This window comes from Diadema setosum, chromosome 18 (assembly GCF_964275005.1).
Source record: "Diadema setosum chromosome 18, eeDiaSeto1, whole genome shotgun sequence".
In the NCBI taxonomy this organism is placed as follows: domain Eukaryota; kingdom Metazoa; phylum Echinodermata; class Echinoidea; order Diadematoida; family Diadematidae; genus Diadema; species Diadema setosum.
Genome location: NC_092702.1, coordinates 30,493,105 through 30,517,467, shown reverse-complemented (window position 1 = coordinate 30,517,467; position 24,363 = coordinate 30,493,105). Strand labels below are relative to the sequence as shown.

Here is a 24,363-nt window from a genome sequence, read left to right as displayed (position 1 = left end):
TATCAAGGAGTAATTGCCCGTCTCTACCGCGTTCGATCTGGACTCGGTGTTCAGCAAACTACGAAGCCAAATCCTACCTCTGTCACTGGAATTAGGCATACACCACAAGTGATTAATTACCGGGTATAAATTCGCACCTCGCCTCCTGTCTCCCGATTCACAGGGGTCAAGTTTAATCCGAAGATTAATCCAATCCTGTCATGGGGCAGGTCGATATAAAGCCTTCGCTCGACATACACTCGATCAGTAAGATTAACTGTTCGAATTATTGTTTGATCTTCTCAGGTCCCGATATGTGATTTGTGATCAACGCGTCGTTCTCCGTCCAATTTGCTTTTCTCAGGGAGATTTTCACAGAGTCTGGCTTAAAATGTCTCAACATTATAATTATCTCCTCAACAGCTAGATATAAATCAGTAACAACATGTTATAGGCCTACATCATTAAGATAAGATACGGAGGAGTGACTCCATACACCCCCCCCCCCCCCAAAAAAAAAAAAACCAACACAACTAGCAGGTACATAAATAAAACTATTTCATTGCTGCCACATATTGTATCCTGTCTCGATCAATCATTTTTTCATCCATTCTTGAATGTATGCGATCCTTTCGTGTCCATTTTTTTTAAACACCTGCTGCTCATGCATAATTATTACGAATATCATGAAAATGTAAGTAAAGTGAATGTAAAAATGATGCAGGTCCCCATACACGTTTACGAGAACTTGGGAAATGACTGTAGGAGCAGGGAGGGGCTTCCACCTCCCTGGGTGGAGTCACGTGATTCGTGATCAACACGTTCTCCGTCTAGTTTGCTTTTCTTTTCTTTTCTTTTTTTTTTCAGGTAGGACCTATATTTTCCCAGGGCCTGTTTGAAATGTCTCATTATTAAAAGAAATGCAAAACATTTGACGTTAGCCGTAATGAACATCAGTTTATGTTAAAAAAAAAAAGAAAGAAAGAAAGAAAAAGAAAGAATATTATCTATAATTATAAATTTCTTCTTCTTCTTCTTCCTCTTTTTTTTTTCCTTTTTTTTTTCCTTGGTCATGGCCAAGAAACACACTGCAAAAAGAGGGGTGTTAGATTTTACACTTTGGGTGTTAAATCTAACACCGATAAAGTATCGATAGAGGACCAGACCCACAGGTGCAGAAAGTATGCTGTGATGGTGTTAAAAAGTGTTCACCTGCCACTTCGTGGTGTTAATTTGACACTATGTGCTGGTGATATTTTTGACGCTGCGCTGGTGTTAATTCATAAATGACACTACATGGTGTTTATTTGGTGTTTCTGGTGTTAATAACACCCCACCCAGTGTCAATATGATATCACACCAACTGGTGTTGTTGTGGTGTAAATATGTTCACAACTTATTTTTTTTCAAAAATGAAATACTTTATTGGAAAGTTCTTGTTCCGTCTTGTTGAAGTTCAAAATCAACAAGAAGAACAGTAACTTATTACCTATCTTTAAAAAAAAACAAAAAAAAAAGACAAAAGTTTTATATTTTGAAGCGACACCCGGATGTGTTATAAGTCATCACTAATGAGCACCGGAAATTTAACACCAGCTCGGTGTTTCATATTTAACACCAGACTTTTTGCAGTGCAGGTGTTCAGCACTGCGAAACCTCCCGATCAGGGCATTACATGGACCTCGGTGTTTGACGGTTTCCACAAAGTCTGCGAATATCCATGGAGCTACATGTACTTGTAGCTCCATGGAATATCTTGGCGCTCACCACCGTGCGTTACCACCACCGGCCCAACACATCCGACCGTGATGTGATGTGTACGTGGCCACTTCCAACACACATCACATCTCGATCAACGACATCTCTAGCTGCAGCGTGTACCGGCTGGTGAAAGACGAGAGAGACCGACTTATTTATAGTGATGTGAAGTCTCCGTTTGTTGTCGCACGGTCTGTGCAAGGGGATATCATACCAACCTTTTTCGAATATGTATTTATGCAGGTAAGATTTAGACTACTCATCGAATGACTGAATGGTGACTGATATGGAAATATTAAAACATTGCCAATATTTTGTGAAGCAGAAATCATTGAAAAATCGTAAGTCCCACGAATGTATTTTTATGTGTGTTCTTTTTTCACCGTGCCGTCCATACCATGGGCATGGCATAGAGTCTAACACTGAGTAACAGTAAATTTAACACTAAGTCTACCTAAGCAGTTGAATGTGACTGATCTGTTTGTTTTGTCAACGTGGATTCGATCGATAATGTGCAATGAAATTTCTCAGCGCAAAATTATGAAAGATCTAGATCTATGTCAAACTGTATCTATCGACACTCGCTCTGCTCTGCTGCTACTCCACTCTACTGTCTACAGTAGACACACTTGACATAAACTAAATTTACACAGCCCAGACGTGCAGACGCTGCTGGTCGGGCTTACTTGACATATGCTTGACTGATGTATGTTGTAGACACTAGATGTTCTACACTGTGCAGTGCCAGTGCAGTGGTATAATATTATAGTTAAATTAACGGGTAGATCTAACGTTTAGTGACTATACCAGTGAGACAGTGTGGCAATTGCATGGTAGTGCCACTGCACTCTCTGCACTCTCTGACCTGGGTGAGCTCTCTTCTAGTTTACTTCTAGTTTACTTCTAGAGAGGTTCTAACTCTGTGTGGCTCAGTTTGAAAGAAACTTACCTAGTAGTAGCACCAGCATAACCTCTGCTCTGTAAATACAGTAGTCATACAGGTCACCTTAGTTTTTCTTTACTTTCCATGTTTGTTTTTCCCACAACATTACCCTACCCCAACAAACATCACCTTTTTTTCTTCAGTAGATTTAGAACTTAATTAAAAATAAGTTTACAAACAAAGCAGTACAGTATAATCACTCAATGATTTTGTTTACCCAGGACTAGATTTACATTGAAATTCATTTGTACCTTAGTGATTGCATGTCTGCAGGTTTTTCGTATGTCTTATAATTCGTATGGGCTATTTCATTCTGTAGGCTCTAGCCAGCTGTGATGTCTCCATGGCTCTCAGGCGTTTCTCTGTGATACGAGTCTTGTGCCTCATGGTCATCTCGTCTTTCTTCGTCTCCATCTACCTCGCCATGCACCGGGGCTGCAACTGTGCCGACATCGACGAGATGGCAGTAAGAATGCAGGACCTCCAAATGAAGCTCAGGGAGAGTGACCGCCAGTTGGCGCAAAGCAGGAAGGCCAGGGAGCAAGCAGAAAGGAGAGGGAGAACTAACGGTGACGATGATGCTTATGATGATGACGACGAGTCTTGGGGACCACACAAATTGGCAGTTGTGGTGCCGTTCAGGGAGCGTTTTGAGGAATTGATGGAGTTTGTGCCTTACATGCACAAATTTTTGAACATGCAGCGAGTGCGACACAACATCTACATTGTGAATCAGATGGATAACCTGAGGTAAATTTCTGTCAAACTCAAAATTTTAAGCAACAGTTCTACAGCAGTCTTGGTCTGGACTAGTATTGTATTGTACACCTATCTCTCTTCAAAACAGTTGTCTCTGTGCTGCTCACTTTTGTGCGTCTGGGTATCTGTTGATGCATGCCTGCGTATTAGCAGTGGCAGGACCCACTGACTCTTAGAAGCTCCCCTTAATAGATCACAAGCAGTCACGCAAGTCACATTGCTATCACTCTCAGCCGTGGAAGTAATATCATGATCATAATATCAAGTTGAAAAACCCTGTGTAAGTAACATAGATTTTCAAGTGTTATTAATGTTTATTGGATCATTATATGTGTAGTCCTGTGGAAAGATCTACATATATGCAGCAGCACATCTCTTTTGATGATGCCATTTTCATACTGCTTGTCTGTGGCTTTGGGCATAATAAGTTGTAGAGATTGCATTGCATGAGGTGAGCTGACAAAGAGCTGCAGAGACCATGGGATTAAGATCATTCACTTTTGGTGAAGATCTGCTGTCAAAATGAAAGAACAAGACTTTATCTGAGAACCAAAACACATAAAGAATACCACAGTTTTTATTCCCTGAGTCCTCTTCGGTATATGCACAGGACTTGTACTGTCACTGCCTGGTAATTTGTATATACATGTGTATTTATCTCCTATGGCGACCAGGGATGACATCTCATAGCACTTTGTACCCAGTGGAAAAGGCGCTCTAAAATATAGACTTACTATTATTATCATTATTGCTTTTACAAAAGTGATACAGAAATAATATATTTTGCCTGCAAACACATTTCTTCCTGATTATAAGTGAAGGGCCCAAACTCTCAATCCCTTTTCTGCCCAAGATTCAACCGTGCCTCCCTGATCAACATCGGATTCCTTCTGAGCAAGACAGATTGCGACTACATGGTCATGCACGACGTCGACCTTTTGCCAAGAAACAAGGATCTGAGCTACAGCTACGAGAGGGTGATGAGGGGACCGCACCACATCGCTGCACCAGAGATCCATCCTCGATACCACTACAAAACCTTCATTGGTGGTATCCTCATGCTGAAAAGGGAGCACTATGCTGAGGTTGGTGGGCAGACGCCACAAGATACATCTCACTGGCATTAGTACAATAGATGAAAATAAGATGTGTACTAGCAAGACGTTAGATTTCCAAACCATAAGACAATGTATAGTCTTTACAAATGATCAGTTGTAGTAGTTATAAGATTAGATTATCAATTCTACTACTAAAAGGAATGAGTGATCCAAAAGCTCCTAGAAATTTTAGATAAACAATAATGAATGTCAGCTTCCACCTAACATTTGGAAGGTAATTATGACAAATTACTGCCTTAATAATAGTACCTAAGATGTTTAATATGAACTCATGATTTTTTGCTCCATTTATCATATTTAGGTCAATGGGATGTCAAACAAGTTTTGGGGTTGGGGACGTGAAGACGATGAATTCTATCACCGCCTCACAAAAGCAAATTTACAGGTAAGTGCAACAGATAACCATTAATTTGGTATCCTTATGTTTCATTTTTACAATTAGCGCATATAATCACTCACATGACAAGACCTGGAATCTCCAATTTCGGCGAAAATCTCTCTTTTTTTCCCCCCTTTTTTTTTGGGGGGGGGGGGGAGGGGGGAGGGGAGGGTTAACTGCGACTAACTGCCAAAGGAAAGGTGATCTCTCCTTGCCATGTTTTTTTTTTTTCCTCTTCTGAACATTTGGCATTTTTGAGATACAAGTTTTTTGCTCCAATAGCGATATAATGTATGACAGTATGTACATGTACACTGGAAATTCTTTGTGATGGGGAATCTCGAGCTGCAGGATAGTCTGCTGGCAAGGAGTTCCCTGATGTTTGTGTGGCTGTCCTGATGGAAATATTGTGGCCAAATTTTGAAAGCTTTTGTTTTGGAATCTCAGAGGAAGTCATTTGACCATAATTGCATTTTGTCTGGGTGTAATCAGGCAATTTATGAAAGTTATCAGTTTGGAATAAATTTGAATTGAAGGGATATTGACAATTATTTTTTTCACTCTTTTTGTCAAGTAAATGTAATACAGTGAAACTTGCATAATGGCATTGTTCAGAGACTTCTTCTGTGCCAATTTATATATTCAGGTGGATTTTTTGGTGTATTAGAAAAAAAAAAATGTGTGCAAAGTATAAATTTGTCTCATAGATGTGATATGTATAGATGTGGACTTCTCGCAGCTGTCAAAGAAATTTCCACTAGGTCATTTGTGATCCAAAACTATATGTATATCATATCACTGACTGACTGATGTTATGGTCAAATAGGATTGTGTGTCTGCAGTTAACCTCATCTCACAATGCACTTCATAATGGCCTGTTGGTGCTGGTTTCTGTCATCATACAAGGTTTTAGATCCACAATATTATGAAATGATATGCCCGTGATTCAAGTTAAGACATAGTCTAACTGTAACATGAAAACCATCAACAACAAAATCTTATCTTGCCAATCCCCAATGTGAAAATTATGTTTGATTTATTTTTGCTTCCAATCAAAGACAAAATGTTGTGGAATACTGTAATAAAAAAAAAGAATGTAATTTTTGCACAATTACATGTATATAACGGATTGAGCAGCTGCACCATTTTGTTTCACTAACTATTCAACAACTGAATACTGGCTTTCCTGTCAATCGCAGATCACTAAACCTGAAGGTATCACAACCGGACCGGAGGATACGTTCTACCACATACATGACAGCAGGAAGAGGAAGAGGGACATGACAAGATTACACAACCAGAAACAGGTCAGTGTACTTATAATTACTAACAGTACTAGTCCCTTCCTGTGACTGTGTACTCAGCCGCGATTTCAATAATTAAAGTGGAAAGCCACTCCCGATATTCAATTTGAAATCAATGAGTAAAATCAAATGGAGAAATTTATTAAATTTTCTTTAAAATTGGACATCCAGGTCTAAGTGTAAGTATTCATGTATACACTGTGTATAGTATGTGTATAATGAATGTCTAACTGTTCAATACAGTTGTATCACTATATATCTGTCCTATTGTGAAATAAATGACATGAACATTTTTGTATTGGTGTTATTTTGTATTTTGTGCAACTTCTTCTTGTCGTTTTGTTTTTGTTTTTGTTTTTGTTTTTTTTCCTTCGGCCAGAGATGTTAGGTTGTGTTGTCAGATTTTGCCTGATGTGAGACTCGCAAGACTCGGTCACTGGTGAGTGTTGCAACATTTTTTGTTAATCTAATACAAAGTGCTCTGATTCTCTCTGATGCTATTATCTGATGTTCACAGGAGCAATTCAAGAAAGATTCTGAGACAGGCGTGGAAACAATAGACTATAAATTGCTGAGTCGGCAAACTCTGCGCATAGAGGGGGCGCTGTGCACAGTCCTCCACGTGTCCCTCAAGTGCGACAAGGAAGTCACCCCGTGGTGTGAATACGAAGCCAGCTAGCACCAGCTTTCAGCAATGAAAGAATGCAACCTGTACAATTATCAATACATTGTGTATATACAGACGTAGTACCAGGTATTTACAATCAAGCAGTATTATGATGGGGTATGGTGAACCTTGCATGAGTCCGCCTTAGCCTATCCAATCCCAGGGTAATTTTGCCACGGGCATTGGCATTCCTTAATTGTTCAATTAATTAATTCATGATAATTACTTAACCCGTTCCTTATGGGAACCTGGTATACCAGGTTCCTGTGGGAGCAACTGATATACAATGAAGAGCAACTGATATAAGATGAAGACAGGAGTGCCTCCTTTCTTGGCCTAAATTCATGTTTCGTTGTGTTAAAATGCCCAGAAAAGTGGGTTTGATAAAAAGATCAGAGTTTATTCTATCTGTATTCTCTTTCTGTTTAAAAAATGCGTATTTCACAGTATTATTTACCTTTTTCCTGATTTAGTTTTAGTATCTTATTTTCATGTAGTTGACCGTGGAAAGGGGAATAAAATATACCGCTTGACTGCCTTCACACAGGTTGATTACCAACCTGTCGGCCTCTCTGTGGATGGGCAAAAAGAATCTCGTTTGGGGGATTTAAAGGCACTCGGAGAATTGCGGAAGGAACGGGTTAATTAAATCATTAACCTCTTGTCATCCTTGAATTGGCACCTTTGAATTTCACTGCATATCTTATTGGATAAAGATTAGAGAGCTTTTTTAAAGACAAATTCACCTTAACATTTGAGTGGATCGAGTGAATGCAGCATTATTAGTAGAGCGCATCAGTGAAAGTGAATTTTGAATTTTGAATGAATTTTTTCAAGTTTCAGTGCTGCCATTGCTGGATAAATACATTTTTATACCCCCGCCACATGTAGTGTGAAGGGGGTATATAGGAATCCCCGCGATGTTGGTCGGGCGGGTGGGTGGGCGGTCGGTCGGTCTGTTGCAAAATCTTGCGTCACGAACTCCTCCTACAGTTTTGAAGCAATTTAAATGAAACTTAGGGTAAATGATGATATTGAGGTGTAGATGTGCAAGACATGTTTTTTGTGTTTGTCGGACAATGTACGTTGCCATGGTAACCATAATTTTACCAAAACCGTGTGGATTGAATAACTTCCATAGTATTTAAGCAATCAATTTCAAAATTGGTATCTATGATGATCTATGGGTGTAGTTATGCAAGACACTCTTTGTGTTTGTACTTGACAAAGCGTTGCCATGGTAACCGCATGTTTTCTTCGAAATCTTCCACAGTTTTGAAGTAATTGAAATCAAATTTGGTAGGCATTATGGCCTTGAGGCATAGATGTGCAACACATAATTTTTGTGTTTGTCGGACAAAGCGTTGCCATGGTAACCATAATTTTACCAAAACCTTGTGGATTGAATAACTTCCACATCATTGAAGCAATTAAGGTCAAATTTAGTATGTGTGATGATCGGGAGGTTTAGTTATGCAAGACACCAATGTGTTAATATGTGACCGTGCACCACAAAACAAACAAAAAGTCCCACCCCTTGATTTTACGTGAGGACTCAAAACAGGTGAAATGGGTCAACTATGTCAATCTTAAGTTTTTCATATTTTCTGAAAGAGCTATCTTTTGTCTACATTATTCTTTAGTTTGGGATCATAACACGAATGGGAAAGTGTGTTTACAACATTTTTTTCTACAACCCCTTTTTGGGGGAGAGTAAAGAATGATCATGTATGTATTAGAGGCCTCTTTTCATTTCTTGAAATAAATGGAACACTCCACACTTTCAAGTATAATAACTTTTGAAAGGATAATGCTACTGCTATGTAAGTTTCCATTAATCATGGGCAGAATGTGTTGATGAAACATGCTCAATTTCAGCTTAATCTGATAATCCCTTCATTGTTGTTGCTCTGGCGGTTGACATCCTGTGTTTTGTCTCTTTCATCACACAGCTACCGCGGCTTGGTGAAAGATTAAGCGCTTAAATAGACCCTGTACTTCAGAGCCTCTTTTCTCAGTTCACAATTTTCCAGAGTGTAGGCTTTCTTTCCAGTATTTAGGTAGGTTAGGGGAGTCCATTTGAATTGAGTTATACAACGTACATCATTTTAAAGCTTAGCGTCTGCTCTTTCAGAATCTGCCCTTAACTGAAAATCCATGTATGGCGACTTTTTGTTGGTTTTGTGATGCAGGGTCACATATAAGAAAAATGTGTTGCCATGGTAACCACTCATTTTTGTATCAAATTGAACCATTTAATCTATGAAGGTGAAATTTGGTGTGTATGATGCTCTTTAAGTGTAGTTTTGCAAAATGTCCTTTGTATTTGTATCGGAAAATGCGTTGCCATGGTAACCGCATGTGTTTTTTTAAAAACCTGTGGAGTGAACTTCTTCCACAGTTTTCAAGCAATTGAAACCAAATTTGGTGGGCATTATGGCCCTGAGGTATAGATGTGGAACACATCATTTTTGTGTTTGTCACACAAACCGTTGCCATGGTAACCACAATTTTACCAAAACGTTGCAGATCGAATAACTTTTCCATCATTCAAGCAATTAAAGTCAAATTTAGTATGTATCATGATCTGGGCCCCGTTGCTAGAAACTTTGCCTTTAAACGCAACTTGCAACTGATTGTCACTGGCCAATCAAAATCATTGTTGCATGCATGTCTTCTTAATAGGGCAGACCCTGAGCCAATCAGAATGGTTGTTTCAAAATTAGCAATTATTTGCAATTGATTGCAACTTTCTTGCAATGGGGCCCTAGAAGTGTGGTTTTGCAAGACATCAATCACCTTCATTGATAGTTCTAGTGTTACCTGGAATCCAGTAAGCATACATTTCGTTTGCTCTGTTAGGGAAGCCTCGGGCGAGCTGTTTTGTTGTTGGAAGCATTCTTTGTTAAGATGGTTTGAATAGAATTTGAATAATGTTTGTGAAAGTGGCCAATTATGTCGCCTTCTTTTCCCATTGTACTGCTCGAGATGATATCAAGCACATCATGTTCTCACTCGTTATGAAAAGGGTCATTTTATTTTTCATGTTGTGGTTATGCATGTGGAGGTAAGTAAAGTACTACATACAGCTGTAAGTGACATTATTGTTACTTTAAAGAGGTTCAGATAGACCCCCAAAAACTGCCAAGATGATGTAAAGATTATACCAGTCAACTTTTTTACTGTGTAGTTATGCATAGTTGTTGTTGGTGGGTGTTGTTTGTTGGGTTTTTTTTTTTTTGGGGGGGGGGAGGGAGGGGAGGATGTTTTACGTTTAAACAGTTTTGAATAAATTCTCCAGGTACTATTTTTAGATTTCAGTCCAACTCAAGAGAAGTATGGCATTAGTCAACTTTCATTGTCACTTCATTTTGTTAAATGATGTCATTCATCTCAGTATGTCATATTAGTTGTAATTTCCTTCTTGTGGATGTACATGTATGTGATAATACCAGCAATTGGTTTATACCTCTCGAAAGATGTAAGTTATGTTACATCTCATGTAGCACACACAAGGAGGTTTACCTCAAATCTTCCTCTATTGTAGAGTAATGAAATTTGAAGAAGAAAAAAAGTATATGTGTATGTATATCAACACATGTAAATATTTATATTGTTAGTTATTTGTACGAAATTGCACAAATAATGTACGCTGGATCAACACCAGCCACAATGAAATGTTGGTAGCTCAGTGATAGCATTGGGTGATGCCTTATCCTGTACAAGATACATGTATTATTCCTTCTTGACTGATGTTGTGGTGAAACCACTGGGTATGTGACGATTAGTGTTATGCGTCAGAGAGCATAGCTCTGCCTTGCTGCATTTTAGCATATTGAGTGATTTTGTTATATGCCGGTCATACGCAATATTCCTCCAACCTTTCTTCTCAGCATCTAAATTGATTGTCGGATGTGTTTCTGTATGATGCCAACAATGGATCTCTCTTGCCATCTGTGATGCCACAGACCAGTGAAATATGGAACTCATTTGTTGTTTCATTGTAGCAGTTGTGGTACAACAAACTGAACTTCCTTAAATTATACGTATCAACTTTATGGTAATTATTCCTATGATTATCTTTAACCTTTTTTCCCCCATTTTTTTTTCATAGACATTCCAAAAGACATGTAGATTTATAAGAATAATAACAATCATGTCATAGTAGATGAAATTAGTCAGATGACAAGAATATCATGTTGGTATGTTAGATGCCATGATTCTTTTTATAACCATATGAGTTTAGCAACCTTGATACTTTACCGCATAAAATCCCATGCATTGCTAATATGAAGAGGATTGGTGATGTGTACATATGGTGCGTACAAACACCATGCACACCTATAAGGACACACCCATACATCTGTGCAGTGTACCACATAAAATTTGATACTCTGTCGGACGCCACCTCAACAGTATGGATGGAAGTCCAGTAATATGTGCCAAGCCTCCAATCATGGATAACATGTGCAGATTTGTTAGTACAGCATTGCAACAGTTATATAATGGGATTATAAGTATTCTATCACCTGTTGTACAGTTGTAAAACCATTACCATTAGGAGCTTAAACATCAATCCGAGATTCAACGGGATTTTTTTTTTTTTTTTTTGGGGGGGGGGGGGTTTATACATACTTTTCACATCTAAAAAAAAAAAATGAAGAAAAAAATAGATTAATTAATGAACAGGGGCGTCAAGGTACACAGGTTAAAGTTTGCAAGGTATGAACAAGATAATATAGTCTCTTATCGTGAATACTGTATTTCTTGTAGAATAATACACTTTTATTTATTTTATGCTCCAAGCAAAAATGTTGTCTGAATCAAATAATGTTTGTAAATGTGCATGCGAGAAAAAAATAAAATGAAATGCAGTCCTGAACAATTGAAATGCTTTTGTCCTGATTTAGAATGCATACATGTATCTTTGCTGTTCAAAGTTGTATTGAATGCGTTTCTTCGTACAGATATTGGGGTTCACAGTAATGATGGAACTGTCAGATTTTCTCGTGAAGAAATATCGTTAAAACGGATAAAACGTAACGGTGACACTGCAAATTGCTGCAGAATTGTCTACAGAGGAAGCGTATGAAATTATCTAAACGTCACGCTGAAATGTGAAGCGTTCGCCAAAACAGAGACAGACATTCTGTAAATGTTTGTTCTGCGTTTTTTAATTATTGCAAGCGATCCGCATTTCACTATGACAGAGCAAATTTCTTTAGATTTTCTTTGTCAATAACGCTAATAAATGACTTTATGACGAAAATGTTACTGTAGCCGTGTTCGCTGTAAACAAACTTTGTACCATGAACTTTAATGAGGTTAATTTTGGCACATGAATTTTAATTTGTTTTATATATATATATATATATATATATATATATATATATATATATATATATACATACATACATTTGAATATGCGAGTTCATGCGTAGGTGTGTGTAGCGTGTAAGCATAAATTGTATTATTTGAAGGTTAATACGGTGATACTACGCCTGTACATGTACTTGGTTATCCACGAACTCCAAAGGAAAAAAAAAATAAAGAACAACAAAAAATAATGTGGATGAGTCAATGCATCTAGATGGAATATAACTGTGACGTCAGATCGGCGTAGCTGATGAACTTAAAGTCCCCATCTGCGGATCGGACACTCCATCTGACGGGCTTTGCGACTGTAGACTTTGTCCGGATATAAGTTCACGCATATCAGAGATACAATCACGTTATTTTGGAAGACTTGCCCTAGGATTTGTAAGGCCAATAGGAATTACTTACGTTGCGTTTGGCGAAATGTACATGGCCTGAACTACGGGGTTGAAAAGAATAGATTCCACAATGTCGTAAACTAATTTCTTATTTCTGTATATTTCATCTGGGAGGGTGGACTTAAGGCGAGATTGATGGGAGGTATAAGGCAACCCCATATTTTTGTTGATGACAGTGATTATGGTAACTTTGGTTTTTTTTTCAATTTCTTTCTTTTATTCACCAGCAATAACGGAATAAAACAAAATGGAATAAGCATTTTTTTTTAAAGTGACTGTTACTATATTTTATTGAGTTGTTGGTTTTGTTTTTTACCTCGATATGTCGAGAATACAGGGTGACGATCAGGCGACTCTGATTATTCAGACCGTCCTCCAACCGTTATCAATGTTATTTCAAACCTGCCTACCGCCAAACATCTGTGGACAATGAAATCAGTTGGTGCTCTTTGGGTTTCCCATTCACAGCATTTTGCGGGCCTTATCGGATTGACGGTGAGGAAAGAGAATTATACGTCCCGTCTTTCCTTTTCAATCTATCCGGTGCCCATTCTGTAAGGAGAACAAACTTTTAGATAAAGATTATTAACAAAGGGATCAGACATTCAGATAACAAGAGATCAAACACCATAAAAGAAGAACAAATAGCAATGTCCAGAAAATGTAAAGAACGAACATCTTCCATTGGTTGTTAATGCCATTCCAGTGCCGAGTGTCATTGAACGATCCTTGCCTGGTACTCGCCATTAGACGGACTGTCTCATTTCTACTCCACTGAGCAACCGAGAGTATTTGCTTCAGTAGGTCATACATTTCTTTCTTGAGCAAAAAAATGATAGGTCTAATTTTGTCATCTTTAGTAGCTGCAGTCCTAGCAGCGCTGCTCGGTCGAGCTTCAATTCTCTCCGGGAAATCAGACGGTGTTGATCCAAATTACACTGTAACTGATATAGCCGCTATCACAGCAGGAGCTTGCGTGGCAAGCATCGTTGCGTCCCTGGCCTGGATCCATTACAACTATCCGCTGTGGCTCCAGGACTTGAAGTTTGTTCTCAAGCTGGCGAGATGGAACAAGAACATGCTTGGCCAGGTGAAGTCGGGGCTGACTTACACCGATATCTTCGAGGAGCAGGTCCGTCGACATCCCGATCGTATGTGCCTCTTGTACCAAGACGAGAAATACACCTACGCCGAGACGGATGCACAGGCAAATCGCGTTGCAGGGTGGATGGAAAAGTCTGGTCTAAAAAGCGGCGATGCGGTGTGCTTACTCCTACACAACGGACCCTCTTTCGCCTGGCTGGTTCTAGGCCTGATGAAGTCTGGGATTGTCGCAAGCCTGCTCAACACTAACCTCAAACCGTCAGCGCTTCTCTACTGTCTTGAAGTTAGTGAGGCAAAGAAGCTCATATTTGGCTCTGGTAAGCGATATTATAGGCCCTACATGTTCCCCGTAATATCTCGGAATATTGTTATACTTGAATTTTTTTTTCATCTCTCATTGGTTAGAACTGATGCGAAGAAGCCGACTGACACCACTCAGGTAATTGGTCACATTAGCTGATCTGCATGGAGTATAAAACCAAACTTCCATTTACATTCAAAGCGAACAGTACGAAAAATGGAGGGACCCACTCTAACGATAATGCTTTTAAGTTATGTGGGCTCCTCTGAAGAAGAAATTTTAGTATGAAAATAGATTCTGATATTGATACATTGTATCATATTAAAATAATGTAGAATATATCAATACAAATATCAATATGAATACTGATTTTGTCTAGACCAGTAGACTGCCAGAACACACAATATAATTCTGTGATATAACATCGCATATACAATATTGAGGTATGCGATTGAACAGGGAAAGCACACGAAATGTATTATTATTTCTACATCCGCACCGAGACATGTCTAAATGCCTTATCTCCTTGTAAATCTGTACATGTCTTCGTTTTTCGTGCACCAAGAATTTGTGGACATCGTAAAAGAAATGCTCCCCGAGTTGAAGGCGCGAAACGTGGAGGCGTGGATGTGGGATGATGGAGACGATACCAAGACTCCTCCTGGTGTGGTAGTCATGGAGATCCAGTCGATGGCGGGAGGAGCCTTCCCAAGGAAAGCAGTGACGCCCAATGACACAGCCATTTATATTTTTACTTCCGGCACAACAGGTGAGTCAATCAGAGACAAGTGGAACGGACAAAAGAATTAAAGAATGTGATGAAATCAACACAATAGTTTAACATCAATTAATAAAATTGACATAGCTGTTGCTGACGAATATTTTGTAGTACAATGTATATTATAGGATTAAAGAATACCGGTACTGCTTTGCTTCACTAGTGCTTCTTGTTAACCTATCACTTTCGAGATACACTAACACTACTGTATTATGATTCACATGTACTACATGTATTACTATTGATGTATTCCAAAGCGATGGGTTAATGAATATGCACTCGTAATATTGACTTGCTTTGAGTGTAAAATGATGTATAAGAACCTACCGACATAACTAATCATAATTTGGGTCGATTTTTACCTTGATTTCAGGAAAATAGCTGCAATTCAGCGCGTCCTCAAAAACAAACAAAATATATATATATATAAATAAATATAAATATAAATATAAATAAACAAATATATATATATATATATATATATATATATATATATATATATATATATATATATATATATATATATATAATTATGTATATATATATATATATATATATATATATACATATATATATAGGCACCTATATTTCTAGTTTAGGAAGAGGATCCGAGGTTCGATAGCACTTTTACTCGATATATCTAGGCCTACATCATTGCATGTGTTCATAAGTCTTACCGTGTAGCGTTCACATTGTATTCCCCTCCTCCCCAGGCATGCCGAAGCCTGTAATCATACAGCACCGCAAGATTCTTCGCGCCACTTTCTTCCAGCGCTTTACAGCCCTTTCACCCGGTGACATCTACTACATTTCGCTTCCTATGTATCACTCCGCGGCTTTGCTACAGGGAACACTGTCTGCCTGGTATTACGGTGGGTGAGAAAAATGACGAAATTCCTCGAGTATGCCTAAAGATGGACGATATGAGGATTTTGTATATTGATACTGAAATATACAGTGGATTTTAACCTTTTTTTAATTAAGTTTGTAACAGTCCTCACAAAGTCAAGAGGAAGTAAAGGGGGCATATACCATCAAAAATAGTTCGATATTTTCATTCTCTTGTGAATCTCGACGTCTAAAGTTCATTGTATTCTTATGTTTTCACAATCTTATCTCCACTGATTGTACAAATATTTTGAAGGAAACTTGTTTGAATTATATATATATATATGATTTTGATGCTACACTAGATTTCTAGAGTAGATTATGTTCCTTTTGTTCCCTTTGCCTTTGGTGCGTATAGATAATGTGCATATTTTCTTTGATATAATTTCTTTGGCGTAGTTGTTGTTTATTGGTTTCGGGAAGTTGTTGGACACCTTGACTAACAAATGAAATGCACAACCCCCTAACGACACATCGTTATGCTGTTGATAACTATTATGTTATGTTCAGGTGCTACTGTTGCATTGGCGAAGAAATTTTCCGCATCTCGGTTTTGGGACGACATCCGAAGGCACAAAGCTACAGGCTTCCACTACGTCGGCGAGCTGTGCAGATATCTTCTGGCGCAACCCAGGGTGAGAAGTCGAGACCGATAACTACAGTATCACCTGAATGGGGGATAAGAGTGTTGATAAATCCAAACACAGTGCGATGGTTACAATGATTCCAAAGGGCAAGGACTACATAGGATAGATGTAACTTATTCCTGCGTGATTAAATCTCATAAATAAGAGATTCTGAGATGAAAAGAAGATCTTGAGATCAGCTGGTACATCTTATTTATGAGAGATACATTGTTCACTCTTAATACATCCGGATCAGAACTGATCCGGAAAGGGTCCGTTGGGGGTCACATCCCGTTCCGGGTCAGAAATGACAAGGAATGGGGTCAGACATGACCCCATTCAGAGTCATGAATTGGGTCAGGGTGACCCCATTCCGGGTCTTCATGACCAATTCCAAGTCATTTTTGACCCGGAACGGGATGTGACCCCAACGGACCCGGTTCCGGGTCAGTTGCTGACCCGGATTTTTTTAGAGTGTTTCATTTTCAATAGACTTCGAAAATTCAAATTCTAAAACAACGAAGAGACTGATGACATAAGCCAATTACGTACAAGCATTAAAAAAAATGCGATAGCAAAGAAAAAGGGAAAAGACAAAACAAATTATTCGATAACCTTCTCCTCACATGAAATGTCCAGAGCAGTCATTGACATTATACTAACTCGGATTTTATATAGGTTTGAGTTTTACCCAACACTATTTTACTGATGTGAAATAACATTAACATCATATATCAGCTTCAACCAATTACTTCACTCAGACTGAATGGGGATAATACTCTAAACCTCCTCACCTCACTTTAAAATCTGGTTCAAACGATTTGACCAAATTTCAGTCACAGCGTTTGTCAGTATATGGATATATCATACGATGTCTTTTCTTGAAACGCATGCAGAGCTACCTGTGTGTTACGTAACAATGACATCCTGATCCCTTCCCCAAATATATGTTTCACTTTGATATTGAGTTTATTTATAGGCCGAGTAGTATTTGCTCTATACTGATTGAGACGTGATTTAACCTCGAGGACTTAATAGATGCTCTTCGCAAGAACATTCGATTCTCTCTTTGAAAATCAGTGGTTTCTAGAATCAACCAAAGACCTACATTTACCAATCGGTAAGTAGATATTTTCATATGACTGAAAAAAAAAGTAAAATGAACTAAAACAGTACTGGATATATAATGAATCTAATGAATACCGTGTTAGTGTTACGAGGACGGAAATCATTATTGCTCATGGCATTTAGTGTAATTTTTAAAGTTTATCACTTTTTTAGCAATTATCGCTTGTGATATTTTACGGTTATTCAAAACTTGTCATGACTAATGTTTAATAACAATGAAATTAAAACCAACGGAAACCACAAGTGATGGTATACCTCTACTCCAGCGTTTCATTCTCTCTATCAAATTTGTTGAGTATGTGTATAGATGCCTATATAATTGGTAATTAGCAGAATGTGATAAAGCGACGTGTTGCTACACTTTCTGTCAACATTATCTCTCAAAAAGCAAGTGATGCATACGTGCTATTATGATGTAATTTTATAAGTACATAATATCATGATTGTATTGCTGCCCCCTTTGCAGAAAGACAACGACGGGGTGTACGGTCACGAGGTCAAGTTCGCCCAGGGTAATGGCCTCCGCCCGGAGATTTGGCGCGAGTTCCAGACGAGATTTAAGGTCGGCATCATCAACGAAATGTATGGAGCCACCGAGGGCAACTTCGCTTTCATCAACACTGACGGTAAAGTCGGGAGCGTAGGGCGATTACCCTGGCTTCTACAGGTACGTCAAAGAAATGAACGCCCGATGGTCTAAACCCTGAGGTGTAGTTATTCATTCATTCCAATTAAACAAGAACAAAGAAAACGATTCTATCATGATATGAGTTTCTATTCACCAAAATTGTCACTTTAGTTAGGTTCAGATGACAAGGTTAGGAAACCTCGAGGTTAAGCTTGTAGTTAGGGACTGTGGAGACGCACTCGTAGTTAGCTAACCTCGAGGTTTGCTCGATGTTAAGAGCCACGAGAAATCTTATGGTTAGCGCTCTATAACCACGATAACCACGAGCCGCGGGGGGTCTCCACTCGTAGTTCAGCACCGTGTGGACACAAAAATCAACGCACTCAAAGGGGCAGGAATTTAACCTGAGGTTTCCTAACCTCGAGGTTAGGGCTTGTCGTCTGAACGTAACTTTTGTCACACTAAATATAGAGTATACCAGGATATTCAACAGGGTATTTTTTCAATTCAAATGAAAGACTGATTTGTTTTGTTTTGTTTTTTCAGTGCAGGAAATTTGAACTTTGACTTCCGTGTAGTCATAATATACTAATGGCACCTACACAGTGATACCAGAGCAATTGAATAAATATTGTGTCAAGCAAATCCTGACAATCGATATACACGAACACAATGTTCGGAAGTCTTTCCGGTCTTTGTCGAAGGCATTTGGAAGGTACGAACAATGCAGCTGCAATTGTCATCTCACAAATTCGTCTACTTATCGAAGTGATGAAATAATGCTTTTGATATACACCATTGCGTGCGCATCACACTAATGCAACAATGATAAAAATAGCATTGAACAAAACATATTGTTAACAGGTAGCTATGGACCCAGTAGAAATCGTGGATTATGACTACGCCAGTGGCGAGCCTAAGAGAGGCGGAGATGGCCTGTGTAAACGACTCCCAAGAGGTAAGCTTGTATCATATCCGTGTGTCAGTCCTGATCGGCTTCCCGCGTTAGTGTAAAAGTTTCACACCTGTACAAATAAAATGATTTGCCGCACACATATTTGATTGAAATTTATGTTGGAATTGTGATACAGAATCAATGTATATAATACGAAGATTCAATTGGTTCAGCTGTGAGGCCCACAGGACTTACCATCAATTTGCTGCACCCTTTAGAAGATTGTGGAGATGGGGTTCATTTTAACTACGCCGAGATGTACACAGAAAGTAGGAAGTTAGTGTTGGCTGATCCCTTCAGGATCACAACCTCCCCCCTCCCCCACTCGACACACTCTCTCACACACACGCACACGCACTCACACACATATACTTTTTTTGTACATCTTAACAAACTACCACAGTTTATTTTGTACAGTGTGTGCTATATATGAAATAATAAATGAGTTAATGAGGGATTGAAAATATGGAAGAAAAGCCGATGGATCCCTTTGGAAAGAATACTGCTACTACGTAGCTGTACCTCGACCTGCGCCTTTGAATGTTTCTATACAACATATATATTTAGCGCTATACAAATGCTGTGGATCATCGTCATCATCATCAGTAATGTTAGAGAATCACAAGATACTAGTTAATACACATCTTGAACGTTTTGTGCGTATCTCCGTGTGTGTGCATATAAGGACACGTGTATCTATTATCATGTTGGCATCTAGTTTGCTTGCATGTTTTTGTGTGCGCATATTTTGTTTCTAACTCGTGATGTGTGCGTTGACGAGCTTTTAACACCACTGTTATGTACACCACTCACTGCCTACAGGTAAGGTCGGCTTGGCAGTGAACAGGATCACGTCGGAGAGCCCCTTTGCAGGCTACAAGGGTTCCCGAGATGTCACCAAAAAGAAGACAATTGCCAACGTGAAGAAGGACGGTGACCTTTACTTCAACACCGGAGACCTCCTGCTCATAGACACCGACGGCTACGTGTACTTCAAAGATCGCCTTGGTGATACATTCAGGTACAGGTCAACGATTGCATATACGTCACAATACCAACTGTCACGTCACCTTGTTGTAGTCAACTGAAGCTAATAAATTATTATATGAAGAAATTCATCGACAGGTAAATGATAAGATATACTGGATAAAGTTACATTGCTCAAGTAAATCATAGGCCCTACTACGCGTTTGACGAACATCATGAGCAAAGTGACGATTGAAGCTTCTATACACAGCTATCACATTTTGATTTTCCATATAGATGAAGTATAGCTTTTTTCTTTTTGATGACCGTATACGGCAGATGGCCGCTAAGGGAGCTCGTTTGACTGTAAGTAATATTATGGAATGTATGTGGAAATAATTCATTGCACGTTGATGCATAACCCAACTTATCGTCTCTAAGGTATTTGAACTTTGGTTCGACGACAAAATCTCGTGTTAATCAGCACTTGATCAAATTTATAATTCTTGGCAACATGCTAAAGATTGATTTAAGCTGTCGTAACCCCCGTCATTTTTAGTTCAAAATTAATCATAATAATTGTATATGCGTGTTTATGAAAACAAAACAACCACTGCTATACATGTTCTTGAATGCTTTTGAAATGCCCATCCATCACTAACACACCATGTTTGACGCGAAAAGTGTAAAGTAATAATTGTGTCTTTCTATGCCGCGAAGGTGGAAAGGAGAAAATGTATCCACGACGGAAGTTTCGCAGGTCGTCAACAGCTTTGAAGATATCTCGGAGGCAAACGTGTACGGTGTCAAGATTCCTGGTACGATCGCCGTCTTCAAGATGTTTTCTTCCTCATAAATCCTCACCTTTTGGAAATTTGAGATATGTGCAAGGAATTTTGTGAGAAGAGGACAGGAATAATCATTAACATAGATTATGATGAAGCCAGTCGAGGTGGATTTCCTCGTATTCACAGTAGTAGACTGATTTAAAGAAAAGTCTCTGTAAAACAAAACGGAACTGTCGTATTTTGTATAAAAAGTACAAATTCCCTTGACCCATTTCAGAGGTATGTAAGGTTGGCAAATATCAATCGTCATGACTTGTGAAGTAGCTATCATTAGGGGCGTGTTCTTTCTAAGCGTGATACTATTGTTACATTTTCATGAATTGTTGTTGCCGAGAGAAGGCGGAAGGTGAAATTGGACTTAGGGTTTTAGGTTTAGTTTGATGATTTTGATTTTGGTTTAGGATTAGGGTTAGGGTTATGTTGTGGGTAAAAATTGTGTTTGGCGTAGCGTGTGGATATTTCATAGGATCAGATATCGCAGGAGCAAATGTCATGGAACCGGTGAAATTAACTCTTGAACATAATAAACCATAATAATACTGAGTATACGATTTGATCGTTACTTCTGACTACTTTGGAAAGGATTTCCAATTTTCTTTCAGTTTTCGCTGAGCATGCTGAGTGTAAAATTTATAATCTTTCTCCATTCGCAGAATCGATACGCTTTATGCTTGGGAACATTTACCTGTTAGCATGTAAACTTGAAGTAACGACAGAAGATGATGGAAAAAAAAACACCAGCGATGACATACTGTTATTCTTTCACCCTGCAGTGTCTGAGCAGCGTGCTGTATCATTAAGATCTCTGTCCCTGACGAATCAAATACTGTACTCAGTTATAAGAACCATTAAATTGCAGCTATTTTAAGATACATAACACACGAGAGTCACATAGAAAGAAAATGAACAGACAAACAGATAGACAGATAAACAGAGGGAGAAAGAGAAAACTACCATAACTGAGAATACACGTAACTAAACACACTGCACTTGAACAACAACACCGCCAACAAATCAAAATCAAAACTCTTGAATAACAATGTGTTTTGTTTTTGTTTGTTTGTTTTTTTGCTTTTGCTTTTGACGCAAAAATGATAATGCTTCCTTAAATCGTTACATCCTTTTCAAGGGAACGAAGACGGGCGAGCGGGTATGGCGGCCGTTGTGCTGAAGAATGCCAACCAGTTCTCCTGGCCCGATTTCTACACACACCTCACCTCTTTCCTACCTCCCTACGCCTGTCCGAAGTTCCTCCGGGTCGTGGAGCAAATGGACATCACCGGTACCTTCAAGCACAAGAAGACAGCCCTGGTCGATCAGGGAATCGACATCGGAGTCATCAAGGACCCGATATTTGTGGTCGATGCCAAGAATAAGACATTCAAGCCGCTGACGGACAACGTGCTCGCTGCAGTGAAGGCGGGAAAGCTAACACTATAAGAGACCAACAGACCATGATTATCCAATGCCATTTTGTGAAGATCTTGTTATGGTATCTATAGATACGTGATTAGATTAGGTCTAGACCAAATCAGATGATAGTAGCACAGTAGATATGTGATGACAAGTTATTTCACCTAAAAACAGAACAGTTGTAGAATCGTTATAGAGAGTAATGATAATCGTGGTCGCGAGACTGCAGTTTTATGAGTCGAGTGTAATATACTCGGCAAAAAAAAAAAATCAATCTTTTGTGGCTCTCAATAATCAACTTACACACACACACGCACATCCATGCACACACACACACTTTTTTTCAATAATCTTTATTTATTGACATTCAAATTAATGCAACTATGATATCATTAGCTGATGTCGCTGTACAAACAGAAAAATCACACCTTTTTGACGCAAATAACAAGTGTTCTTCACAGGAGGTATACCCTTCCTGCATGAATAGTACTTTCTTCAAAAAATGAAATTAAACTTAATATTTCAACATTGAAAAGAAAGAGAGATAACAACACAAACACACACACACACATTCACGACGCACGCATGCACACACACACACATTCACGCATGCACACATACACATTCACGCACGCACGCATGCACACACACACACATGCACGCATGCACACATACACATCACGCACGCACGCATGCACACACACACACGATAAATTCTTCTTAAAAGTATTGCCAATCCTTTACTTGAAATGTATAGTTTTGAACTTTCATTCAATGCCTACATGTTGCCTTACATAATTGAGTATGATTGATATACCCTTGAGCGGTTCCTTTTGTTTTTTCATGCTTTCTACACGGCACTGAAAGTCAATGTGTAGAATATGAAGAGAACAAGTGTTCAGTATAATTGATTGCTTGTTTTTTTGCATTTTATAGATGCAATGCTTTTGTACTTCTTTCACTATGAATGCATGATTGCAAAAATGGTCATGAATGAAAAATCATATCTAGGGTTACATCCTGCTTACGTGCGAAGCTGAAAGGACAATAAATATATCGTCATTCTGTCAGATCTTATCGAAATGTGGAAATATGTATTTCTTATGTATCAACACACACACACACACACACACACACCTACGCCTAATGTATATGAATAAATATAATATACATTAAAAGACCAATTTGTCATCCTTTAATATTAACGGACATGCACTTTGGCTAATTACGCATCAGTCATAATTTAGTACTGGTCGGCTTACTGGTGCATTCGAGATCAGGCAATGTTTATAGGTCCTTAATATTTAAATATTTGATACATAAATAGTGTGTAATACACCCACCAGTATTAAATCATATACATATTTAAATATATGATATATAAATAGTGTGTAATGCACCCATCAACACTAAATTATGACTGATGCATAATTAGCCAAAGTGCATGTTTGTAAATTCTTTAAGGGCAACAATTTGGGCCTTTGTGTTAAACCACTGTAAACTTACTACCTAAAGATTCCAGTGTTCACACTAGTCATTTTACATGTATGAAGAAAGTCATAATAAGACAGACCAAAGCAACAAATACACACGTGGACCGCCCACAATCATTTAAGCTCACTGCACATGCACACATACACACACACACATACACACGCACCCCCCCCCCCCCCCCCGCCACACACACACACACACCACATACACAGGGCATTAGCTGAGCAGAACCAGGAATGGAGTGGTATACACATATTAAAATTAATGCTTACTGTAAATCGATCCACATCCACGATGCAACATCCATGGGTGCAACAACCACACACCAGAGCGGACACATACGTCACAAAAACACAAACAAACACAACATGCTTAGATGAACAACCTACTAGTACAAAGGCAAAAAATCATTTGTCAATCTTTGTCAATTTTTCGTTTAAAATACTCTGTATATATTTACATACACACAATCTATTACATTATCTGTTAGCATACAAGGCAATTTTGCAAGGTGTTAACATCTACATGTTTCATGTACACATTGTTTCTAATG

At 38.6% G+C, this 24,363-nt stretch overlaps 2 protein-coding genes across 2 annotated transcripts; both read left to right on the top strand.

Moving 5' to 3' along the window:
• The first annotated feature begins 1,872 nt into the window (after window positions 1–1,872).
• On the top strand, window positions 1,873–6,919 carry LOC140241793 (beta-1,4-galactosyltransferase 7-like). Its single transcript, XM_072321544.1, has 6 exons — window positions 1,873–1,980; window positions 3,000–3,430; window positions 4,293–4,524; window positions 4,859–4,942; window positions 6,136–6,243; window positions 6,758–6,919. The coding sequence occupies exons 1-6, from the start codon at window positions 1,975–1,977 to the stop codon at window positions 6,917–6,919; spliced, it is 1,023 nt and encodes a 340-aa protein (XP_072177645.1). The 5' UTR covers window positions 1,873–1,974.
• A 6,594-nt stretch (window positions 6,920–13,513) lies between these two features.
• On the top strand, window positions 13,514–22,343 carry LOC140241442 (long-chain fatty acid transport protein 2-like). Its single transcript, XM_072321171.1, has 9 exons — window positions 13,514–14,102; window positions 14,652–14,855; window positions 15,578–15,736; window positions 16,263–16,387; window positions 17,973–18,173; window positions 18,999–19,092; window positions 19,912–20,110; window positions 20,776–20,873; window positions 22,033–22,343. Exons 1-9 carry the CDS (start codon window positions 13,514–13,516, stop codon window positions 22,341–22,343), a joined length of 1,980 nt encoding a protein of 659 aa, XP_072177272.1.
• The last annotated feature ends 2,020 nt before the right edge of the window (window positions 22,344–24,363 follow it).